The following is a 22,218-nucleotide window of genomic DNA, read 5'->3' as shown; positions in this document are numbered from 1 at the left end:
TGTACCATGATAGTATGGGACTTGATGGACCTGCTGGTCTTTTCCTGTCCTTTTTTCATATGTTCGTATGAGAATACAGGGATCTGGGAATAGTCCTCCCACCTGCCCTCTCAGCAACAGGAAGAGTTTGCCTTGCAATACAGAAAAGTAGAAACATTTATTTTCGAAGAGGAAATCCATAATATGTGGCAGGGGAGGGGGGAAGAGACTGAGTAGGTTGATCCAACAGAGTTATGATTGTAAAATAAGAGGGCAAAACTGCAAATGGTGGAAATCTGAAATAAAAACAATAAATGTTGGACATGCACAGCAGGCCAGTCAGGATCTGTAAAGAGAAAAGACAGGGAATGGGATTTTGTGTACACATCCACCATCAGAAATAAGGGTTAAGATTGCACTGAATGAAGCAAAATAGTGACTTAAACAATTTTTTAATTTTTTTAATTCATTTTTATGGAATGTGGGCATCGCTAGCAAGGCCAGCATTTATTGCCCATCCCTAATTGCCCTTGAGAAGGTGGTGGTGAGCTGCCTTCTTGAACCGCTGCAGTCCATGTGGTGAAGGTACTTCCACAGTGCTGTTAGGGAGGGAGTTCCAGGATTTTGACCCAGCGACGATGAAGGAACGGCCGATATACTTCCAAGTCAGGACGGTGTGTGACTTGGAGGTGGTGGTGTTCCCATGCGCCTGCTGCCCTTGTCCTTCTAGGTGGAAGAGGTCGTGGGTTTGGGAGGTGCTGCCGAAGAAGCCTTGGCGAGTTGCTGCAGTACATCTTGTCGATGGTGCACACTGCAGACACGGTACGCCAGTGGTGGAGCGAGTGAATGTTTAAGGTGGTGGATGGGGTGCCAATCAAGCAGGCTTCTTTGTCCTGGATAGTGTCGAGCTTCTTGAGTGTTGTTGGAGCTGCATTCATCCAGGCAAGTGAAGAGTATTCCATCACACTCCTGACTTGTGCCTTGTAGATGGTGGAAAGGCTTTGGGGAGTCAGGAGGCGAGACACTCGCCGCAGAATACCTAGCTTCCGAAAGCAATTTAAACCAAGATACGGGTTTTTGTTGATGAAAGAGCTAAACTATTAGGTACACAGAATACATTTGCAGTAGCTCATTTAAGTGAATGTAAATCTGTTGTTATTCATCAAGTAAAGCCTGGATTGTGCATGCATGATGCTTTCTATGCAAGTGCCTTCTAATTGACTAGAATTAGATTTTAAATTAGGTTAATTCTTTTGATGCATTGCAGACTTTTAGAATTTGTTATTTAAAATGTAATACAATTACCTTTCTTAGAATCTATCCAATTAGCTGCTGTAAAAAGTGGCTGCATCATTTGTAAGGGGATGGCTGAGTAAAAGCAGTAAGTTCAGAATACATCATTTGCCAACAAAACATTCAATGGTCACTTGATTATTTTCATCTCATCAGCACTGCAGAATACCAGAAAATGCCTGACTGGCAAACAAAAAATGCTCAATAAAAACCATGGAAAAGGGCATTAGACAAAAGGGGAGCGAGAGAGCACTGTGGTTTCAGAGAGCCACCTAATGTTCACAAAATAACAGAACAGCCAACACAATGAAATCAGCTCTTAAATGCAGCCTGGATTGCAAGTCAGACACACTTTTACACAACTGGGATTGATTTAAATTCTTGCAGATTCCAAATGCTTTCCAGATACAAATTTTCCTCATATCCTGCTTCCTGTATGTAAATGTCTCATTATGAGGTAGATACAGATGAAGAAAGCTATGTGACCCATCTTAGCTTATCCATCTAGAAAAACCTACAGTCCCACCGTCATCGAATCTACTTGTTTCTTAAATAATCCCACAATGTTTGCCTCCACTACCCTCCTAGGAAACCCATTCCCTTTGTTGATCAATCTCTGAGTGAAAAGAATTTCAAACCTCGTTACATACATTGGGGTGATTTGATAGAGGTGTACAAGATTATGATGGGTTTGGATAGGCTAGACGGGGAAAGGCTGTTCCCACTAGTTGATGGTACAAGGACTAGGGAACACAGGTTTAAGGTTTGGGGCAAGAGATACAGGGGGGCTGTGAGGAAAAACTTTTTTTACGCAGCGAGTGGTGATGACCTGGAATTCGCTGCCAATGGAAGTGGTGGAAGCGAAGAATGTTTTCAAGGGGAGACTGGATAGGCACTTGAGGGCTACGGGAATAGAGCGGGGGAATGGGACTGACTGGATTGCTCTACAGAGAGCTGGCATGGACTCGATGAGTCGAATGGGCTCCTTCTGTGCCGTTATGACTCTATGGGGGAAAAAATTGGGTCGAGCCCCCTTTGGGACGTTAACTTCGCTACTTTAACCACCCTGAAAAAATTAGCGCCCCCCGCGCCCGAAATTCACTGGTAGCGCCCAAAGAGGGAGGTGGGTGAATATCACGGCACTAGTGCCACAGTGCCACGCTCTGCAGCACGTCGCGCCGCAGTACTGCAGGCCTTTCTCCCCTTCTTAAAGGGGAGGGGCCTTGTGCAGCGCGACCCGGGGCTCAGCTGGGCCACCAGGGATCGGAGTGCCGGCAAAAGAGCTCGGCACTCAAGAGAAGTGCCGGGCTCACGGAGCGCAGCCGGCACCCCGTGGGGGGGCGGCACAGAAGGCCGGGGACAGCAAAGTGGGCAGGTGCTGGCAGGTGGCTAGCAACAAAAATGGCCGCCCGGCATCTCCCTTTAAATCTGCGCCGCCCCGGCCACAGGTAGGCCCCCCTGACCCTGTCGGACATAGCGTCTGCCGGTAAGTCAGGGGGCGCTACCGAAGATTGCAGCCGGGGCACAAGCAGGGCGCTGCACACGGCAATTATGTCATCGCCAGAGGCGCAGCGCCACGGGGCGCTAACGGTTATCACCGCTGCTAACCTCCTGCTGAATTTCGCAGGAGGCGTTGGCGGCGTCGTGCCCAGGCGCTAGTTGCTTTGCGCCCCGTTAGCGCCCTAACAAGAGAAACATAGAAACAGAAAAATAGGAGCAGGAGTAGGCCATTCGGCCCTTCGAGCCTGCTCTGCCATTCGATATGGTCATGGCTGATCCTCTATCTCAATACCATATTCCCACTCTCTCCCCATACCACTTGATGCCTTTTGCGTCTAGAAATCTATCTAACTCCTTCTTAATATTCAGTGACTTGGCCTTCACAGCCTTCTGTGGTAGAGAATTCCACAGGTTCACCACCCTCTGAGTGAAGAAATTTCTCTTCATCTCAGTCCTAAATGTCCTACCCAATATCCTGAGACTGTGACCCCTCGTTCTAGACCACCCCAGCCAGGGGAAACATCTTCCCAGCATCCAGTCTGTCTAGCCCTGTCAGAATTTTATACGTTTCAATGAACAACAATGGTCTGGTTAGGTCTGATTCTTCTTTTATTGTTCTTTCACTTTTGGTCACAAAGGGGTTGACTGTGATGATGGAAAGGTTTCTTCACTGTAGCCATGGAAAGTATGGTGTGTGTACATAGAAATGCAATGTGACTCCAGTTTTACTATCCAACAAGCACAACATCAATAACTCAACAAGATGTTATTCTCCATACAATACAATGTAATCGAGTTGGTTTTCAGAGTCTCGGCTGATAGTAAGATACCTCGCCATCGGCTGGGACTTGGAAAGTTAAGGCTAAGATATAGAGATCCAAGCATGAAGCTTTAAAGGCAAACTTGTATATTTAATGGAATGAAACTGAAAGAGCCAAGTGGTAATTTATGCATGGTGTTTAATAAATGTGTAGATTCAACTGAGTCAGAAGTCCAAGCTGTTAAACGTGATTATTTTTTGTGAAAATATATTTTTAATCAAGTACTTATATCCTAGTTTGTATGGTTTTTCATGGTACATAACGATGGTAAGAGCATGAGAGATATTTAAGATACTTATATCAGCGTAACTCTTGTAATACAAGTTAATTGAGTTTGACGGAACAAACCTTTTTTTAAAAATGAAAGGAGAAGGGCTTGAGCAGTTTTAGAGTAATTTCCGAAATCTAGCTTAAGTTAGTTACACGGAGATGTTGCAAAGATAAGTTCGTAGGACAAAAATGGCCTTTCAGCCCATATAGCTCGTGTCCCAGAACCCAATCAGACCATATTTCATTCTTTTCCTATCCCAAATTCACACCTTTACATTTACTGCTGAACCAGGATTTAGAAACATAGAAAAATAGGAGCAGTCTGTCTAGCCCTGTCAGAATTTTATACGTTTCAATGAGATGCCCTCTCATTCTTCTAAACTCTAGTGAATACAGACCTAGTCGACCCAATCTCTCCTCATACGACAGTCCTGCCATCCCAGGAATCAGTCTGGTGAACCTTCGCTGCACTCCCTCTAAGGCAAGTATATCCTTTCTTAGGTAAGGAGACCAAAACTGCACACAGTACTCCAGGTGTGGTGTCACCAAGGCCCTGTATAACTGTAGTAAGACATCCTTGCTCCTGTACTCAAATCGTCTTGCAATGAAGGCGCAAATCAACCGAATTTTCCCCCCTATGACTCTGACTCTATGACAACTCTCGTTGTAAGCAACCTTTCTGCCAGTATTGATCTACTGTATATAACAGGACTCCATGGCACTTCTCATTTCTCTGGCTATGGCTCAAAAAGATCTGCTCGTCAGTGTATAAAATGGGCTGAGCACTCTATATGGTGTTGAGGCTATTAAGCTGTTAAGCACTGTAGACCGCAGCCACTTCTTTAATCACTGTTAGTTGAGTAGCATCACCACGACAGAGAGCAGATCAAGTCGAAGCTGAATGTTGTAGCCACTGACAGTACCAGAGAAACTGTACAGTGAACATTAGAGATAATTCAACCATGTTATAGACCAGGGCATTTGTTAACCGTTCATCCTGTTGGCTTTTCCAGGAGATTGCATGGTTGGGGATGCATGTTTGCACCATGTCTAAATAGGACGGACTTGATGGTCTTTTCCGCCTTTCTTGTCATATGATCATACTATAACCAATAGAAGGTCCCTCACAATAAAATACAGATGGCTCAGAGAATAAATATTTTCACAAGCATAACTTACAAAAGATTTTGTTGTTGAAGACTCTGATAAGCCTACGGATGAATAGCACTGTTGACCATGAAGAAACCCGTTCCCATCAGCCAACAATCACTACCTTTGCAGTGTCAAGGAACAATCAGACTTGTAAAACCTCTCTCTAATTATAAAACATAATTGTGCGGAAGTAGAGCAACAATTTAAGGGATCCAGTTGGAGATTAACCACAACCAATTAATCAATTTATATAAATTTTCATCTCTACAGCTCAGATGTCCCTAAACTATTTCAGTGCATGAAAATATGCTTCTTGAGAACAGTCTGATAATGAGCGGAGTCTGTTACTTACTTGTCCAGGAGTTCCATCATCTCCTCATACTTCTGAATCATCCTTTTACCTTCAGAGGAATCCATACACCTGTGGAAATTCATATTCATGTTATTGGTGCCGAACAAAGGCAACAACATTTACAAAACATTTCGGTTATTTCAAATTGTACAACCTTTTGGCCTGCATTCTCAGACTCACTGCAAAATATACACTTCAAACGAGCATAAGATGCAAGAGAGCCCTAAATGATCTGAAGGGAGATTTAAGTGCGCAGACTGCTGCCAGTCAATCCTCTCTTATTCTGTATTTTATATCTCCGAATCACTGGCCAGAGTCGGCTAGGTGCAGATATCCTGTGGAAAATCCCCAATTCAGGGCATATTCAATAAGGAATAGAACTGTAGGTAGAACTCCCAATTGACATGACATATGATTCCAGGTTGCCACTGGGAAGAGGGAAGGGAAGGAAGAGTTTAACATTTATATAGTGCGGCATCACACTGCTCAGAAACAGCACAAGGTAGGCCGCACAGCTCATCATGCCTGTACTGGCTCTCTCAAAGAGCTATCCATTTAGTTCCGTACCCCATGCCCTTTTATTTTTTTCCTCTTAAAATATTTATCCATTTCCTTTTAAAATCTATCATGGTTTCTGTTTCCACCACGATCTGAGACACTGTGATGAAGACCACTTAACCTAGTTTTGGTGGTGCTGGTTAAGGGGAAAATGTTGGGCACAACACCAAGAGAACTCGCTCCTCTTTTTTGAATAGTACCATGGGATACCTGTCCATCTGAGCAGGCAGACAGACAGGAAGTTGATTCAACGTTTCACTGGAAGGGCAGCATTGTCACGGGACTGCACTCATCAGTTATGTGAGGATTATTTGCACAAGTCCCGGAGTGGGGCTTCCACCAACAACATCACTACCAACTGAGCCACGCTGATTGTTGAAGTATAAAACACAGGCATGAGAGGACCGATGCCCCTGTAAATATACAAGATTTAGGATTGTCACAAGGCAGATGAATACACTTCCTGTTTATATAATAGTGCACAGTTTAGAGTACGGTACAGAACAGAAGGTTTGAAGGAAAAGATTGTTTGCTTATTTATCTCCTTTCCTCAGTTAGGTCTCCCAGCAAAACACACCCTGCATGGCCAAGACAGCAAGCAGGCAAGCTGCCAGGCCTCGACCAAGACACCAACCATGTTAGGTGTGCAAGAGCAATCCAGGGATGATTCTCTCTCCAACTATCCTTCCCTGTGGGGAAAGCATCTGATCTCCAGTCAGCACATAGCCACATTGGACAAAATGGTCAAAACTGGAAGCTCAGCAACAAAGGTGTTGGGGAAACCTCAGGGCCATGAGGCCATGTCGCACCACTCCACAATGCTCTGCATTGGTGCTCCAAGACACTACCCAGCATCGCTTGTGCATCCCGGACAAGATGGCTGAATTGATACAATAATCAAAGCCCCATGGAGTTTATCCACTGGTGTTAATTCAGCTCTCAAATCCTGGCAAAGCCAGGAACTTTTCTGTGCCAGCTATTCTTTAAAGGGGGAAATTGACATTTGGTCAGGTACAGAAGAAAAGACTCAACACTTTCTCAAAACGATGCCTGTTGTACTACGCTGGATACATACGGGTGTGTGACTTGTCTGATGTTATTAAATGGCATCCGAATCCGTTCTCTTAATTCCTGAGACCAGCGCAACCCGCCCCCTACCACCGGCATGTTCTTGTTCACAGGTGGGCATCCTGCAAAACAGAAAACAGGTTCCTAATTGGCAAAGAGAATAATCAGTCTTTTTTACACAGTCTAGCAGTACTGGAAGAAAAGATTAATGCAAATTCTTTAGCTATGGCTATGTACATCAATAGTGTATTGTGAGAACATTCTTTTTATGCTATGGCCTTTCTACATGTGGTGGGCAGAGCTGGGAGGTTTCACGCAGCAGGGGTTACACTGGGACAAAAAAAATTGGGAGTGTCAGTTCAGCTACCGTGTGCAGTTGACGGGGAAGATGGTTAAAAGATATGGCCACAGGCAAGCTGTGGGACTGAAGGAGTCCCACTTTCCTCTGTGCAGGTTGAGCTGGTTCCAATCCACGAACCTCCCTCAGCCATTAGGGAAGCTACTGGCAATAAAGGAACAGTCCCAAACAGTGACTTTAAAACAACTGCACATGAAGACGCTTGGGGCAGTGTCCAATACACAAACATTCACCCCCTTTGCAAAAATTATTTCATGTTGCGGTTACTTCGTCTCAAGACATATTTTTGAATCAAAGTAGCATCTGTCCCTTTGGTTTGAGCAAAGGAAAAGGGTTCTCAAAAAATACTTTCAAATCATTCTTGTTTAACTGTCAAATCAAAACACATGCACAGAATTATTGGAAATTTTGTCGGAGGCATATTGAGGACATCAGCTCATCTTGTAGTGCTCGGTTACAAAGAAAGGTTTAAAACAACTGCAAAAAATAGCCGGACTTTACACAGTGGAATGCCACTAGTCTCTCTCTCTTCTCTTTGTGAACATAAATTAAAAGGGAGGCTGCAAAAATTAGTGATGCATTTCAGCCACTCCAGCTTGAAGCATCTCCGCACAATGGACGACAGGCACTGTGGTTAAATTCTGCATCCGATTTATTTTTTTTAAACTCTTTTTTCTTCCTGTCCCTTCTTCAAGAGATTGAAATAAGGATGTGGCTTAATTTATCTATTTTTTAATTTTTTTTTTTACAGATTGCAGCCTTTATTATCGGATTTAATGATATTATTCACTCCCAAGCACCTGCATAGGGTGGTGCATTCAGCGGGTTTGCTGGCATTGCACTGCATCTCCTGCACTGTGTGATGTATTCAAATACTAAATGGCTGAAGGACTGGGTTTTAGAATGACTCATCGGATTTGAAATAATTTAAAATTAATATTCAAGTGCGTGTCCAGTTCCAGGCAGCTTACAATAATGGAATGTTTAATCGTATTTTTAAAAAAATCAGTGGAAGAGGTTTTTTATTTTCCACACTTGCTCTCTGTGTTGGGCAGAAGGGAAGGGGAGAGAATGTAACTACTGTGAATTTTTTCATATAATGCGCCGCAGAAAAGCAAAAGCTGTGCTCACAAATAACACACACCTTTGCCCAGCTCCCGAATGGGGCAGTTTCCTAAATAACTGCTGCGTGCAATTTGCACACAATGGCCCAGAAATTCGGGTCTCCACGGGTGAGTACGCACGGGGTACTCGCCCGTAAGCCCAATGGAAGTGCCGGTTTCCTGCATGCGTGGGAAACCGGCACTTCCGTTCCCCTGAAAGAAGGGGTTAAGAGGTGGAACGCGTGCGCGGGAGAGGCAGCGAGTGTGCATCGAACTTACGTTTTGTTCCCAGGTTTCTCCGGGAAGGTAAGTCTCCAGAAGTTAGACATGTAAAAAGCAGTCGCAAGGCCTGCTTTTAACAAGGTAAGTGTTGAATTAATTAAAATAAAAACATTTTTTCCACAGGTTTATTATTTTTAAATACTTTAAGGAAAGGTAAGTTTATTTTTAGCCCTGTTAGAAAATGTAATTAATTTTTTCAAAAATTTAAATTATTGTTTAAAATAGTTATTTCATGTAATTTATAGTTTATTTTAAAAATGTGATTTAAAAAAAAAAATTAGAGGTTTTAGTGTTGTTTTGGGGCTTATAGTATTTATAGGTTTGACAGCCCTTCCTGTCAAACTGCTACCATTGGCTCTCCATGGCCCACGTGATCCCAGGGGACGCATCGAACTAACTGCGCCCCTGGGATACGCAAGCACTGCGCGCCGGCAGTTGGAGGAGGCCCAGGATCGCAATTCCACGGGCGCTCACAGCTCAACAGCCGGCGCGCAAGGTAAGTGCAGGTCGGAGGCTTGCACCCGCGGGAAGCCTCCGACCCGATTTTCTGGGCCATTAATATTGCGCACGCAGGTTACAGGTTCGTCTCTCAATGTAAAATGATGCAAGTTATACGCCAAAGGGCACGATAACTGGAAACATTTTCCAATAGTTAACTAAAGGAGGCTAAAACTCATCCACGAGCCAGTTAAAGGCTGGGATGGGGAAGCATGGAAGGATGGGCTTCCACCATCTACACTTTCTGATCTTTGTGATAAGGGCAATGATCACCCACCAAAGATTCTTAAGGCAGTTTATGCTCTTTGAAGAGACAAAATGGAAAATTTGAAACATTTTCTTTCCTGTCAATGCCAGATAACTCTTCAAAATGAACACAGCCTGTAATATAGATCGCAGTAAATTAATGGAACATTTTCTTCCCCAAAGTAAAAAATAAATCTGGTTCATATACCAGTTGACTTTGATAACCAAGTTTAAATTTACACAAAAAGCATCCATACAGTACTAAATTATTTATAGATTGGTAAAAATACCTCAATGATGGAAGAGGAAGAAAAAGAACAAGTTGTATACATTAACGCTTTTAAGGTAGAAAAAGTCCCAAAACACTTCACAGACGGCATAATCAGAAATAGGCGTTGAGCCAAATATTGAGAGATGGCCACAAGCCTGGTCAAAGAGGTGGGTTTTAAGGAGGGTCTTAAAGGAGGAGAGAGGTAAAGAGGCGGAGGAAGGACTAGTGTGTGCAACAGGTCCATCATTTTCAAACACCATCTGAAGAACATAGGCGGAGAAATGACGACCAGAATTTGGTTTTAAGATTCACATCTATTTCACAAAACAGAAGGCTCATGTGAACATGTTAGGGTTTCTTGGCATGGTAGTGGGTGTGCTGGGTTTGGGGATTTTTTGTTCTTAGTCACAATGGTTCAAATGGGGCCAAGGATTCGATGATGGGAATCATATCCACTATTAGTTATCTTGCCAGTTCTAGATAGAAGCTGAACGTCACTCATTCTGATTGGGAAATGCCTCCTATGTGCTTCAGACACATTTTGTTGGAAGGTCACAATCTACCACAATGAGGGAAGTGACTTTTTTTGCGGTCATTACTGAGAGCTATACTAGCTGCTTAATGTGAAGGGGAGTGTCCAAACTCTGCAGTGGGCTGGACTGGATCCATGACAATTTGGTCGAACACATGGGGGAGAAATTGGGTTGAGGCGCCAAAGTGGCGCCAAGTTCGCCTGGGCGCTGATTTTTGCGCAGCGTTCGGAGCATTAGCAAATGTCAGAAATTCAGTTTCAGCACCCCTAGAGGGAGACGGGGCGAGGCTCGAGGCGCTCCGCGCCCCTCTTAGGGCGCCGAAACTGAATATCGCAGCGCGGCGTGCCGCAGCACCACACGCTGCGGCACGGCACGCTGCAGTACTGCAGGCCTTCCTCCCATTGTTAAGGGGGAGGGGCCTGCAACAGCGCGATCCCCGATCGCCAGTGCCGGCAAAAGAGCCCGGCACCGAGGAGATGTGCCGGGCTCTCAGGAAACAGCCGGCAATGCCACGGCGGGGGGGGGGGGGGGGGGCGGGTGCTGCTGGCAGGCGGCCGCCGCGAAAAAGGCGGCCGCCCCGCACCTCCACCTTAACTTGCGCCACTGCCGGCACAGCAAGGCCCCGTGAACCGGGCGCGGGTAGCGAACGGTGCTACAGCGGCATTCGCTACCAAATATCGCGATCGGGGCGCTAATGGGGCGTTGCGCACACCGATGACGTCATCGGTGGCGGCGCAGCGCAACAGGCTAACGCCACCATTAGTACCCCTGCTGAATATTGCGGGAGGCGGGCCAGTGGCGCTACAGCCACTGACTGCCCTCTTTAGGCGCTAATAGGTGGCACTACATACCCAATTTCTCCCCCATAGCCTTTAATAAATAGCCTAAAAGGTTCTACAAGTCAATCCTAACAGAGCAACGTTTAACGTCAGCACTTTGACATCAATTTTCTTTTTCTTTTAATACATTTATTTTAAACATGTTAACACCTCGGTTATAATAACACCCAGAGGAATGCCATATGAGTGCAAAAAGTATAATCTGCTGACATTGTTAGCGGTAATTTCTCTAGACTTATATCTCTTTTGGAACATTCAACTTTGATACTTTTGTCAAAGCAAAGCATTGATGAACCAACACACTAAGATAGGCGTGCTACACAAGGATTTGCACTCACGTTTCCCCACATGGGGAGCTTACAATGATGGGGAGGCTGCCAGGCCGGGGATCCTGAACAGAAGGGCCGAAGTAAATCCATGGGCCCCAATATTTATGGGGAGCATGCAGGTGAGGCCATAAATGGCCGAAGAACCCAGCAAGGCCGGGGACCCGGAGTTCCTGCTGAACTTAACGGCACGTCTTCATTGTCATTTTTTTTTCTTCCGTTCCCCGTCCAGCAGCCAGCGGGAAAACCAATGGCAGGAGGCCGCAGCCGGGGACCCTTAGGAATGGTCCCTAGCAAATCGGGAGGGAGGTCGGCCGCGATCACAATAATATTTAGCTTTATAAACTAAAACAGAAAGCATTCTTTGCTGATGCTAAGTTGTGCAAAACGGCATTTCAATACTCAAAGTGTTAATTGTACAAATGACTTAGAACTGGCCAGTAACAGTAAAATACAGTTTGTTTATATGCAATAGCCAACAATACAGATCTCTAAATGTATAATGACAGAGCACAACGTAAGTGCACTGCAGTGCAAGAGTAGGTCTGACACTGACCTATCTAATAACCACCCCTGTACCTGATAGCAAAACAGACTCTGATAACAGGACAACACACAGGTCTGACAATTGCAAATGTCCATTGCTAGTTACGAGCAGAGTCTAGAAAAAGTGTTATATTCCTGAGATTATGAGGACAGTGTGGGTGTGCAGCCCACTCAGCTTCAGCTCAGGAATAATCTTTCTGCTGCAATCTGGACAAAGGCTCCTGAAGCTTTTATATTGGAAACCATCACCATTTGCAGCATTGATTTACTGAGATAAAAGCTAATATTGTGCCAGATTTTTTTTCACACGTCCTTCTCTGTTTAGATGAATACCCACATCCTAACAAATATCATCTCTCAGGCACCGCTTGTTACAGAATTCAGTGCTATTTCACGCAAGAGCTTTCTGCAGATTGACTCAACATTACACAGGGAATCCCAACAAAACAACAATGCTGTGCCTCACAGAAAAATAACACACGCACGCACCAAAGTTGGAGAGTTAAAGTGGAACAAACACAGAGATAAGGTGTGGTGAAGGGTGTTTAAACCCATGATCCCTTCTCTCTTCACTAAGGCTTCTTCGACAGCCCCTCCCAAACCCGCGACCTCTACCACCTAGAAGGACAAGGGCAGCAGGTGCTTGGGAACACCACCACCTCCAAGTCGCACACCATTCTGGCTTGGAAATATAATCGCCATACCTTCATCGTCGCTGGGTCAAATTCCTTGGAACTCCCTCCCCAACAGCACTGTGGGAGTGCCTTCACCACACGGACTGCAGCGGTTCAAGAAGGTAGCTCATCACCACCTTCTCGAGGGCAATTAGGGATGGGCAATAAATGCTGGCCTTGCCAGCGACGCCCACATCCCGTGAATGAACAAATAAAAGAAATAAAAATCCCCCAAGCCAAATTTGCACACTTGCTGATACCACCAGTGGGAAATGCTGAGCTGCGGCTGGATGCTTCTGCACAGTAGGGAAGAATAAATGAGAAAGCCAGTCATCCAAGGCCACTGTCGCACAGCTCCAGGGAAGCCTGATCAACAGTTGCACAGGAGGAGGCTGGGAGCAGGCAGCAGAACCGGCCTGGGTAGGAAATGGTACGCAGCCTGGGGAGAGATCCGGCGAGGGGCAAGGAGAATATAAAATGAATGTAAAAATGTGTCCGAGAGAGAGAGAGAAAATCCTTTTTAAATTGCAATATCAACTAAAATTCTTTACTCCGATGGCAATTCCCATGCCCCACCCCACCCCCCAGCTTTCCATCAGGCTTTATTATCAGCAACAATTTATTCAAATGAATCCATACCTAATTCTGCTTCTTTCTGCATGTGCATGTTATAAATGTATTTAGCATCATCCAGGTCCTTACTGTACATGGCAATAAGGTGAGGGTATTTTTCACATGCATCGACCGCTATGAGAGGCCTCTCGAGGAGGCTGCCAAACATATCCAGCAACTAGAGTGAGAGAGGAAACAGTTCAGAAGCCAGATAAACATTCAAACAGAAAAAAATTAATGGATTCTACCAGGACAATCCTTTTCGTGACAAATGACTCGAAATACGTCTAAATCCCTGTGACAAATACAGCAATGAGCAGGAATGGGCCCTTCTCTACAGTGCAGCTTCAGGTGGCTGCAGCGGCAGGATAAGAAATAAGAGATAAGCAACCCAACCTTAAAGAAGCGGGGTGACTGTATTGAAATGTCTGCGGGCAGGCTTGATTCTGGAACAGTCACCTCAGGATGGTTATGCTGCAGCAGGTACTCCTGCTTCACTGCGAACTCTTTCAGGCAGGTTTAATATAGGTAACTTTGTTCTCATGGGACACCTGTACCTGTAAGTGAATGCTGGAGAGACCCCCACTACAGGCTGTATAAAACATCTAGACCTCAAGTTTCCTCCGCATTTGCACCCAGAGACACGCGTAACCTGTACGCAAACCAATACTTAAAGAAGAAATATGTGGTGTGAGTTCAGCGCTTTGCTTGGGCCCCGATTATTTCCACTGGTTTACAGCCATTTTAAGTTTGGGCGTATGCTAATGAGATTGGGAGGATACTTGGGCATAACTTGTCATCATCAGTGTATCACTTGGATGACATTACTGCTAAAACAAGGTGCACTGTTCCAGGTATTATATAACTGAGCCAAGACAGCCGTCAGGATGTCACAAGGGTTCCAAGAAGGTTCTTAAAGTTGGTCTTTCCCTCAACTGGTTCTCCAGAATCATGATCAAGTGTTTATGGGATGTGCTACCAAGTACTATCAATGGGGTTTAAATTTGTCTTGGGTGGCAGCGACATGAGGGGAAACTTTTTTTACGCAACGAGTGGTTAGGATTTGGAATGCACTGCTTGATAGGGTGGCGGATATCGATTCAGCAGCAGCCTTCCAAAGGAAATTGGATAAATACTTGAAGGAGAAAAAATTGCAGGGGTTTGAGGAAAGAGCGGAGGAATGGGACTAATTGGATTGCTCTTCGAAAGAGCCGGCGTAGACTCGATGGGCCAAATGGCCTCCTTCTGTGCTGTACTATTCTATGATTCTATGATAAAACAGGCAATGGCCCATCGGCAATCCGTCTACCAGTCCGCCCGATTTTCTGTTCCATTGAAGTGCTGCGCTACAAATTTATACCCCAATGTGTTACATCACCGAGTGGTTCGTCTCCATCGCAACCACAACAGACCTTGAAGGCGTGCTCCAAGCCAGAGGCATCATCGAAAGCCTGACAGAAAACGGTGGCCAGCCGGCGATCTATGTCCTCAACTTTCTGCTTGCACTTCAAGAAATCTTCTTCAAATTCCTATGAATGAGAAAATTCATTTTTCGAAACAATCAAATTATCAAAATGTTTCCATTCAAACATTTTAATTAATTCCTGCTGAATAGTTATGGAACCAGCAGAATTGGTTCACTATCCAGGACAGTCAGCTGAAAACAAAAATATTCAACAAAAATATACAGGGGGGAAAAAAAATCCTTGTAATGATTTGAATTGTAGAAGAGCTCTTTGTGGCAGGGTTTCCTCTATTATGGTGCTGATGTTCATTCAACTAGCTGCTATCAAAGCTAAAAGCATTATACAACTTTACGTGTTTAAGATTTTAACACATTTCACATAGCAATGTTTAAAAACATTGACTTTTTAAAAAATTCAGTCACAATTTAATTTATTTAAAATGTGTTTACCTATGTACTTGCATTTTACAGGCCACCCATGCCTTAGATTCACATATTACACATGATCTTCTGTCTCGGACTACAATTGGCACACTTGCAGAAGAGAACGCTGGAAGCTAGAACATTTTAACTGGGTGTGTCATTAAAAAATCTTAATTCAATTGTAATGAAAATAAAGTGTTGAATTTTTATAGTTCATATGAGATGATCACCCTAGCGATGGTCAGCTGCTAAGATGGAGCAATGCTTTGCATGGCCTGACCCTTTAAAGCTAGTTTTCAGTTCATGTTTGTGGGGAAGTTGTCTAAATAGACAAACTGAGGTCAATTAAAGGCCTACTTTTGAGGGAAGTTTCTGTCGATTGGCAGTTGCCTATAAATGCATAGCTCTTAAGATTGAGGAAGGACCAGGCATCAAATTCAAGAGCAAATGACTCACTTTCTTTATCTTTTTTTATAACTATTGATACTTTGAAATGTCGTATCTGGTGTGTGACCGAAACACATTGGGCTGGATTTTGCTACGGGGGCGGGTTGGGGTCGTGTTCCCCACATTTCGTGTTTCCCACACGAATCCTGAACGATGTGGGAAATTGATGCAATTTTGATTTTATAGCCCAATTGATTCCCCACGTGTGGGAACCCCGAGCCAGAGAGCTTTTCAGGTGGGAAGCTCGCCTCCGATGACATCATCACTGCTGCTTCATTTAAGGGCTTCCACAAGCCTTGCTCACTTCAGCAGACTGCCAAGCTTCTGGCCCTGGCAGCTGCTGCTACCATCATCAATCATGGCGACACATCGGAGTAAGGCATCCCCCAGATTTGACGAGGCAGCCCTCCAGGCATTGGTGGAGGGAGCGACAAAGAGCAGGGAGGTGCTCTTCCCCTCCTCGGGGAGGAAGAAGCCACCCCAGCAAACCAAGGCTGTGTGGCTGAGGGTGGCAGAGCAGGTGAACGCCAGCTCGAATACCAGCAGAACATGGATCCAGTGTCGGAAACGCTTCCATGACCTTCTGCGCACTGGAAAAGTGAGTATGATGTTCCCATCACTCTTAATCTGATCCCCATTGCCTTTCCTCACCAGCTCTCAGCTTTACCAATCTCTTCCTCCACATCCCACTTGACACTGACATCCATGCACCCTTTCCCACTCCCTCTCTCTCTATGGTCACATTCACCTAACTAATGGACTATGCAGCCCTCACACTCCCTATCACTGTCATGCTATGAAAACAACTTACATCACATAGGGAGGGCCCTTGGTCTTGCCATCTCACTCCATCTTTCTCTCCTTCTAAGCATCTATGCCATCGATTCTCTACACTCACTCCTTCATTCTCGCTCAAACTCCACTTGTCTCCCCCATTGCAGGAAAAGAGAGCTCACAACCGAAGAGAGCGAGCCAGGACAGGGGGAGGGGCAGCCTCCTTAGCCCAGCTGACCCCATGGGAGGAGGCGATCCTGGAGATCGTCGGCATCCAGGACGACACACAAGTGGGGGATGGAGAGACCGGTGCAGCAGAGCAAGCTGGTGACAGAAGAGTTTTCCAACTCTCTCAATTGCATTGCATGACTCGCTGATAATGACTTGGAAGCTCTAGCAGAGGGACCTCTGATCATCTGCAATAAGCACTGTGCAGGTAACCCTGGCCTCTCATCTCTGACACTTTCCTTTACTCCCCCACAGGACCATCGCAAGCTCCCGTCTCCAGGACGCAGGAGGAGGTTCAGCCTCAGCATCCAGACTCCTCAGAGGAAGCTGCAACCTCTGAGGGCGCAGCGTCAGCAGAAGGCAATGCACCCAGCACCAGCGCAGACACTCACACCTCGGTGGGACCTTCGGGACATAGAGTAGTGTTGTCACCTGGTGTATCACAGCTCACAAGTGAGCCTCAGCAGATGGTGGAGACAGGGACAGCAGTGGAGAGTCCTAGTCGGAGGGCGCAGCACTCTCCCAGCTCGGCTCAGCTGCATGTCGACCCTCTGCCTCTGGGTCCATCCACAGTATCAGCGGTGATGGCACTCCAGGAAAATATGCAGGAGTCTCTGGCAGGTTTTGTCTCCAGGGTTGCTGCGAGTGTCTCGCGAAAGTCGGAGCCACCTTTGGCACTGCTGCTCAGACATGTTGAGGTAGCTGACCCTGCGTCTGTAGACCCTGTTTGGGGGGTATCTCCTGCGCCGACGGCCTTCCATGTGCTGGCCCCTTCTGGCCTATGCATCCTCAGGTGGGGCAGCAGCAGCTTGGCGCAACTGTTGTTGCTGCTGCTGTTGGGCGGCCTCATGTAATATCCAGAAGGGCAGGACAAAAATGGCTCCCATGCTTCTGGTAGATGCCTCAGTTGAGGAAGCGCTTAGTGAAGGTGGCGAAAGGGGTTTCCCAGGAGGTCACACTGGAGATGGTCGTCAGGCTGCAAACTTCCAGAGCTGTGGGTATGCCTTCTGAAAGATCCCCCAGACCTGAGAGAGCAAAGTTATGCCACCTGCAATTAAAGCATGTTCAAATCTGCCACTTAATGGTTGAGCTGCAGCTTCTACTCCGCAAGCCAGTTGTGCTCCCGCCACATTTCAGATGTGTGTTTCCCACCAGGCGTGTTTCACGTGGGAAAACGATTAAACTTGCAACTGGTTAGGAAAATGGGATTATAGAGCCAATTGAGGGCTTGTTAAGGGCCTTAAGGGCCTATCCCGCCTCCTGGAGGCGGGACGGAGTCGGGACCAGCAGACACGAATTTAGGAAAATTGCATGGAGGCGGGTTTGGGCCCGCACGCCAGTTTTGCGATTTTTATCCCCCACACGCCTCCAATGCCGCCTCCCCGGCCCTAGCAAAATCCAGCCCATTAAGTGCAAGACATTTTCTATATATACACATATAGGTTAACATGCACACTTGAAATTGCTTTTCCAGCCCTACTAAATTAACTTGTTAGTCTCCATCAAGCCATAATCCCTTACCCACACATATGTACAGTGAGATACAATGAAGTGATACAAACAAACTCCTTCGTAATCTGGTTGTATAATGAGCAATCAGATAACCTCCTACCTGGTTAACAGGGTCCAAACAGTCATATGTATGGTCTGTAAACACTTTATATATCTCCTGGAACTCTTCGTACATCTGCACCGCCTGCTGGCTCAAGGTCTTCCCACGGATTCCTCCAAATTCAATTTTTTCCAGCTTAAATATATCTTGTGCTGTCACCAAGAATTCCTAATAATGAATAGAAAGGCAAATGCCATTTAATGAGTAATTACTGCCTCGGCCTTTACAGATAATTACTAAATAGAGTCATAGATAGAGTCATAGAGTTATACAGCACAGAAAGAGGCCCTTCGGCCTATCGTGTCCGCGCCGGCCATCAAGCCCCGTCTATTCTAATCCCATTTTCCAGCACTTGGTCCGTAGCCTTGTATGCTATGGCGTTTCAAGTGCTCATCTAAATGCTTCTTGAATGTTGTGAGGGTTCCTGCCTCTACCACCCTTTCAGGCAGTGAGTTCCAGATTCCAACCACCCTCTGGGTGAAAAAGTTTTTCCTCAAATCCCCTCTAAACCTCCTGCCCCTTACCTTGAAACTGTGCCCCCTGGTTATTGACCCCTCTACTAAGGGGAAAAGTTCCTTTCTATCTACCCTATGCCCCTCATAATTTTGTACACCTCAATTTTGTAAAACTGCAGCATTCCAATTGATTTATAATTATGGCCTTAGTAGATGCCTCCAGTGCGAGGATATGAAGAGAAGATATCTCTCCTTATGAAAACATGGCTAACATATTTTTCCTTGGTTTACTAGAACCTTTCCAATTCTCCACAAAATTCACACTAATCCTGAACACACTATCCTGTGGCATTTGTTCCACAACTTCTACTCTTTTTTTTCTATTTATTACAAGTCGGATACTCCCTTATTGTTCTCGAGAAGCCTGGCTGAGGAGTCAATGGTCCATTGTGTAGAACAAGGTTGAAAGGGGGGGAAGAGAAGACATTCGTAAGCTCACCGACGGCACGAAAATGGATGAGTAATTTAGACCAGATCAACAGCTTAGAGGCTAATCTCGACAAATTAGGGGAATGGACTCATGAGTGGAACTGTCCTGTAAAGTGAACAAAGAGAGTGTCATGTATTGAAGTTAGGAAACTCCAAGCACATTTATACCGCGCTGGACTTCCTGCTAAAGTTAACAGATAAAAAAAAAACGCAGGGTAATTGTTGATCACAGTTGAAGGGCTTGGTCTCAGTCTGATTGGACAGGCTGTATGAGATGGATAGGGTTAGTAGGATTAGAAGGCCACATGCAAGCAATGAGTTTGGAAGTATTTCTTTTCGTAAAGAGACATTGCCCTCTGGAACCAACTGCTGAGGTATGTGATGGGTATGGAGTCCCTTCAACCCTTTAAAAAGAACCTGATAGGTTCCTGAGTGAAGAGGACATTTCCAGTTATAAGGGTAAGTTGTTAGTTAGTTGCAATTGTGAGGAATTATGGGGAACTGCAGGCTCTTGGACAATTACTTGACTGCCTTAGGGAGTTCACAGAATCATAGAATGATACAGCACAGAAAGAGGCCATTTGGCCCATCGTGCCTGTGCCGGCTCTTTGAAAGAGCTATTAAATTAATCCCACTCCCCTGCTCTTTCTCCAAAGCTCTGTAAATGTTTTCCCTTCAAGTATTTCTCCAATTCTCGTTTGAAAGTTACGATTGAATCTGCTTCCACCACCCTTTTAGGCAGTGTATTCCAGATCACAACTCGCTGTGTAAAGAAATGTTTTCTCATGTCGTCTCTGGTTATTTTGCCAATCAGCTTTAATCTGTGACATCTGGTTACTGACCCTTTTGCCACTGGAAAGAATTTCTCCTTATTTACTCTATCAGAACCATTCATGATTTTGATCGCCTCTATCAAATCTCCTCTTAACCTTTTCTGCTCTAAGGAAAACAACCCCATCTTCTCCAGTCTCTACCCATAACTGAAGTCCCTCAACCCTGGTACCATTCTAGTAAATCTCTTCTGCGCCCTCTCCAAGGCCTTGACATCCTTCCTAAAGTGTGGGGCCCGAATTGAACACAATACTCCAGCTGAGGCCGAACCAGTGTTTTATAATAGTTTAGTAAAACTTCCTTGCTTTTCTACTCTATTCCTCTATTAATAAAGCCAAGGATCCTGTATGCTTTTTTTAAACATTTTTTAACTTCTTAACTTGTCCTGCCACCTTCAAAGATTTGTGTACATAAACTATTATGTCCGTGTATAATTGAGACACGGACTGCAGGAGTTGATTATAACAAGTCTTTACTGAATGGAGACAACCTGGAAACTGAAAACTACAGAAGCCTGCTAGGGCCTTTTATACAGGGGTGGTCACTGCCGGTACTGCAGTCTGAGACCAGTTATTCCCTTAAAGGTACATACACAACAATTCCTCCCCTTTTAGGTAAACAGTACATAACATTCATTTAACAACTAAATACAATTACAATTACGGTTGCTAGATACATTGGTTGAAGTTAAGCAATTATAAGTTCAGTCTTTGAGGAGGCTTCCTGATTCTGTCTGGATAACGCCTCTTTGGGATATCAGGTTCTTCTGGCAAGGTTGAGTCGGGATCAATGTCGTTGTTTGGTTCGTCTGCTTCCAATATCACCGATTCTGCAGTAGATGCAATTGGTACTTTGGTTTCATCGCCAGGTGTATCAGATCGTGGTGTGGAGTTGACGTTTTCCAGTGACTCTAGAATCTGGTCAGCATGGCGTCTTACAATGCACTCTCCAACGTCCACAGTATACATTAGAGGTCCTTGCCGTGTACAGTTCGTTCCTGGCTGCCATTTCTCTCTGCGGTAGTCCCGGGCCAAAACTGGTTGACCTATCTTAAAACTCCTGGTCGGCCTTTCATTCATATTCTGAAACTGCCTGTTCTCCACATCTCTTCTGACGTTTGGCTTAACCAAATCCAAACGGCATTGTAGTCTTCGATTGAAGAACATCATGGCTGGAGTTTGGTTGGTAACCGCATGTGTCGCATTCCGGTAGGCAAACAAGAAGTTATCCACCTTGTGTTGTAGGGGTATATCTTCATTACACATTGCCTTGATAGCCTTCTTGAATGTTTGAACAAACCTCTCGGCCTATCCATTAGTGGCTGGATGATATGGGGCGGATGTGTAATGCTTAACACCATTGTTCTTTAAGAACCTCCGGAACTCTTCAGACACAAACTGTAGTCCATTGTCAGAGCAAATCTGTTCAGGCAGCCCATTCCTGGCGAATATGGTTTGTAAGACTGTGATAGTTTTTTCTGTGGTGGTTGAGGACATTTTTATTACCTCTGGCCACTTTGAATGTGCATCCTGATGTAAGAAAAAGGAGACTTACCATCAAGTAACTTTAAAGTAAGCTTTAAGTAACTTATAAACACGCTATATACACAAGAGAGGTCTTTACCATGCCTCTGGTAGAAGCCTCTTACAATACTGAACAGACCAGTATTTATACCAGTCCAACAGGAAGTGACATTGACAGGAAGTGAGGTATGTACACAGTTCATAGTTCATAGTTCATAGTTCACAGGAAGTGATGACATAACTTCCCGGAAGTTATCATTTTTATCACATTCTTCCCTCCTGCAGGATTAGGAGGCTGTGGTCTACCTTTTGGTCCGCAGCCGCCGAACAAGGAAGAGTCGCACCCGTTTGGATTCCCGTCGTAGAGGGTCACTGGTCCGCTTACATGCGGTTGGCCATTGGTCAGAGTCTGTGTGGCCTGGATTGCCCTGTGAAGGGTCGGGGAGATCATGGCTTCGAGTACGAGCCCCAATAGGTTCAAAGTCGGACTGCCTCTGTTCAGAGGGAGGTGCAGAGCTGGTCTGTGGCGGATCAGTACTTTCATGCGCGGTACTGGGAGGGTCGCAACCTTGAGCACGGGGTTCTACCGGCACCAAGCTAGTTGGTGTCCGATCAGGATCCTGGAGAGGGGTACCCGATAGGTCCCAAGAGTTTCCTGGTGAAATGCCATCACCCGATGTCCCACTAGGT

General features: G+C 45.3%; 1 protein-coding gene across 1 annotated transcript in view; it reads right to left on the bottom strand.

Annotated features, from left to right (window-relative positions):
• The window catches only part of LOC147102686 (dynein axonemal heavy chain 9-like), a 75,768-nt gene that overhangs the window by 2,660 nt on the left and 50,890 nt on the right, over positions 1-22,218 (bottom strand). The window contains exons 7-11 of the mRNA XM_085964101.1: positions 18,231-18,398; positions 14,694-14,810; positions 13,309-13,459; positions 7,001-7,115; positions 5,368-5,436 (exon numbers count right to left, since the gene is read on the bottom strand). Coding sequence (XP_085820227.1) covers positions 5,368-5,436; positions 7,001-7,115; positions 13,309-13,459; positions 14,694-14,810; positions 18,231-18,398 — 620 coding nt within the window. The remainder of the gene's footprint in view (positions 1-5,367; positions 5,437-7,000; positions 7,116-13,308; positions 13,460-14,693; positions 14,811-18,230; positions 18,399-22,218) is intronic.

This window comes from Somniosus microcephalus, chromosome 21 (assembly GCF_052327205.1).
Source record: "Somniosus microcephalus isolate GS21.2 chromosome 21, FLI_Smic_1.0, whole genome shotgun sequence".
NCBI lineage: Eukaryota > Metazoa > Chordata > Chondrichthyes > Squaliformes > Somniosidae > Somniosus > Somniosus microcephalus.
This window is presented reverse-complemented; position numbering and strand designations above follow the sequence as displayed.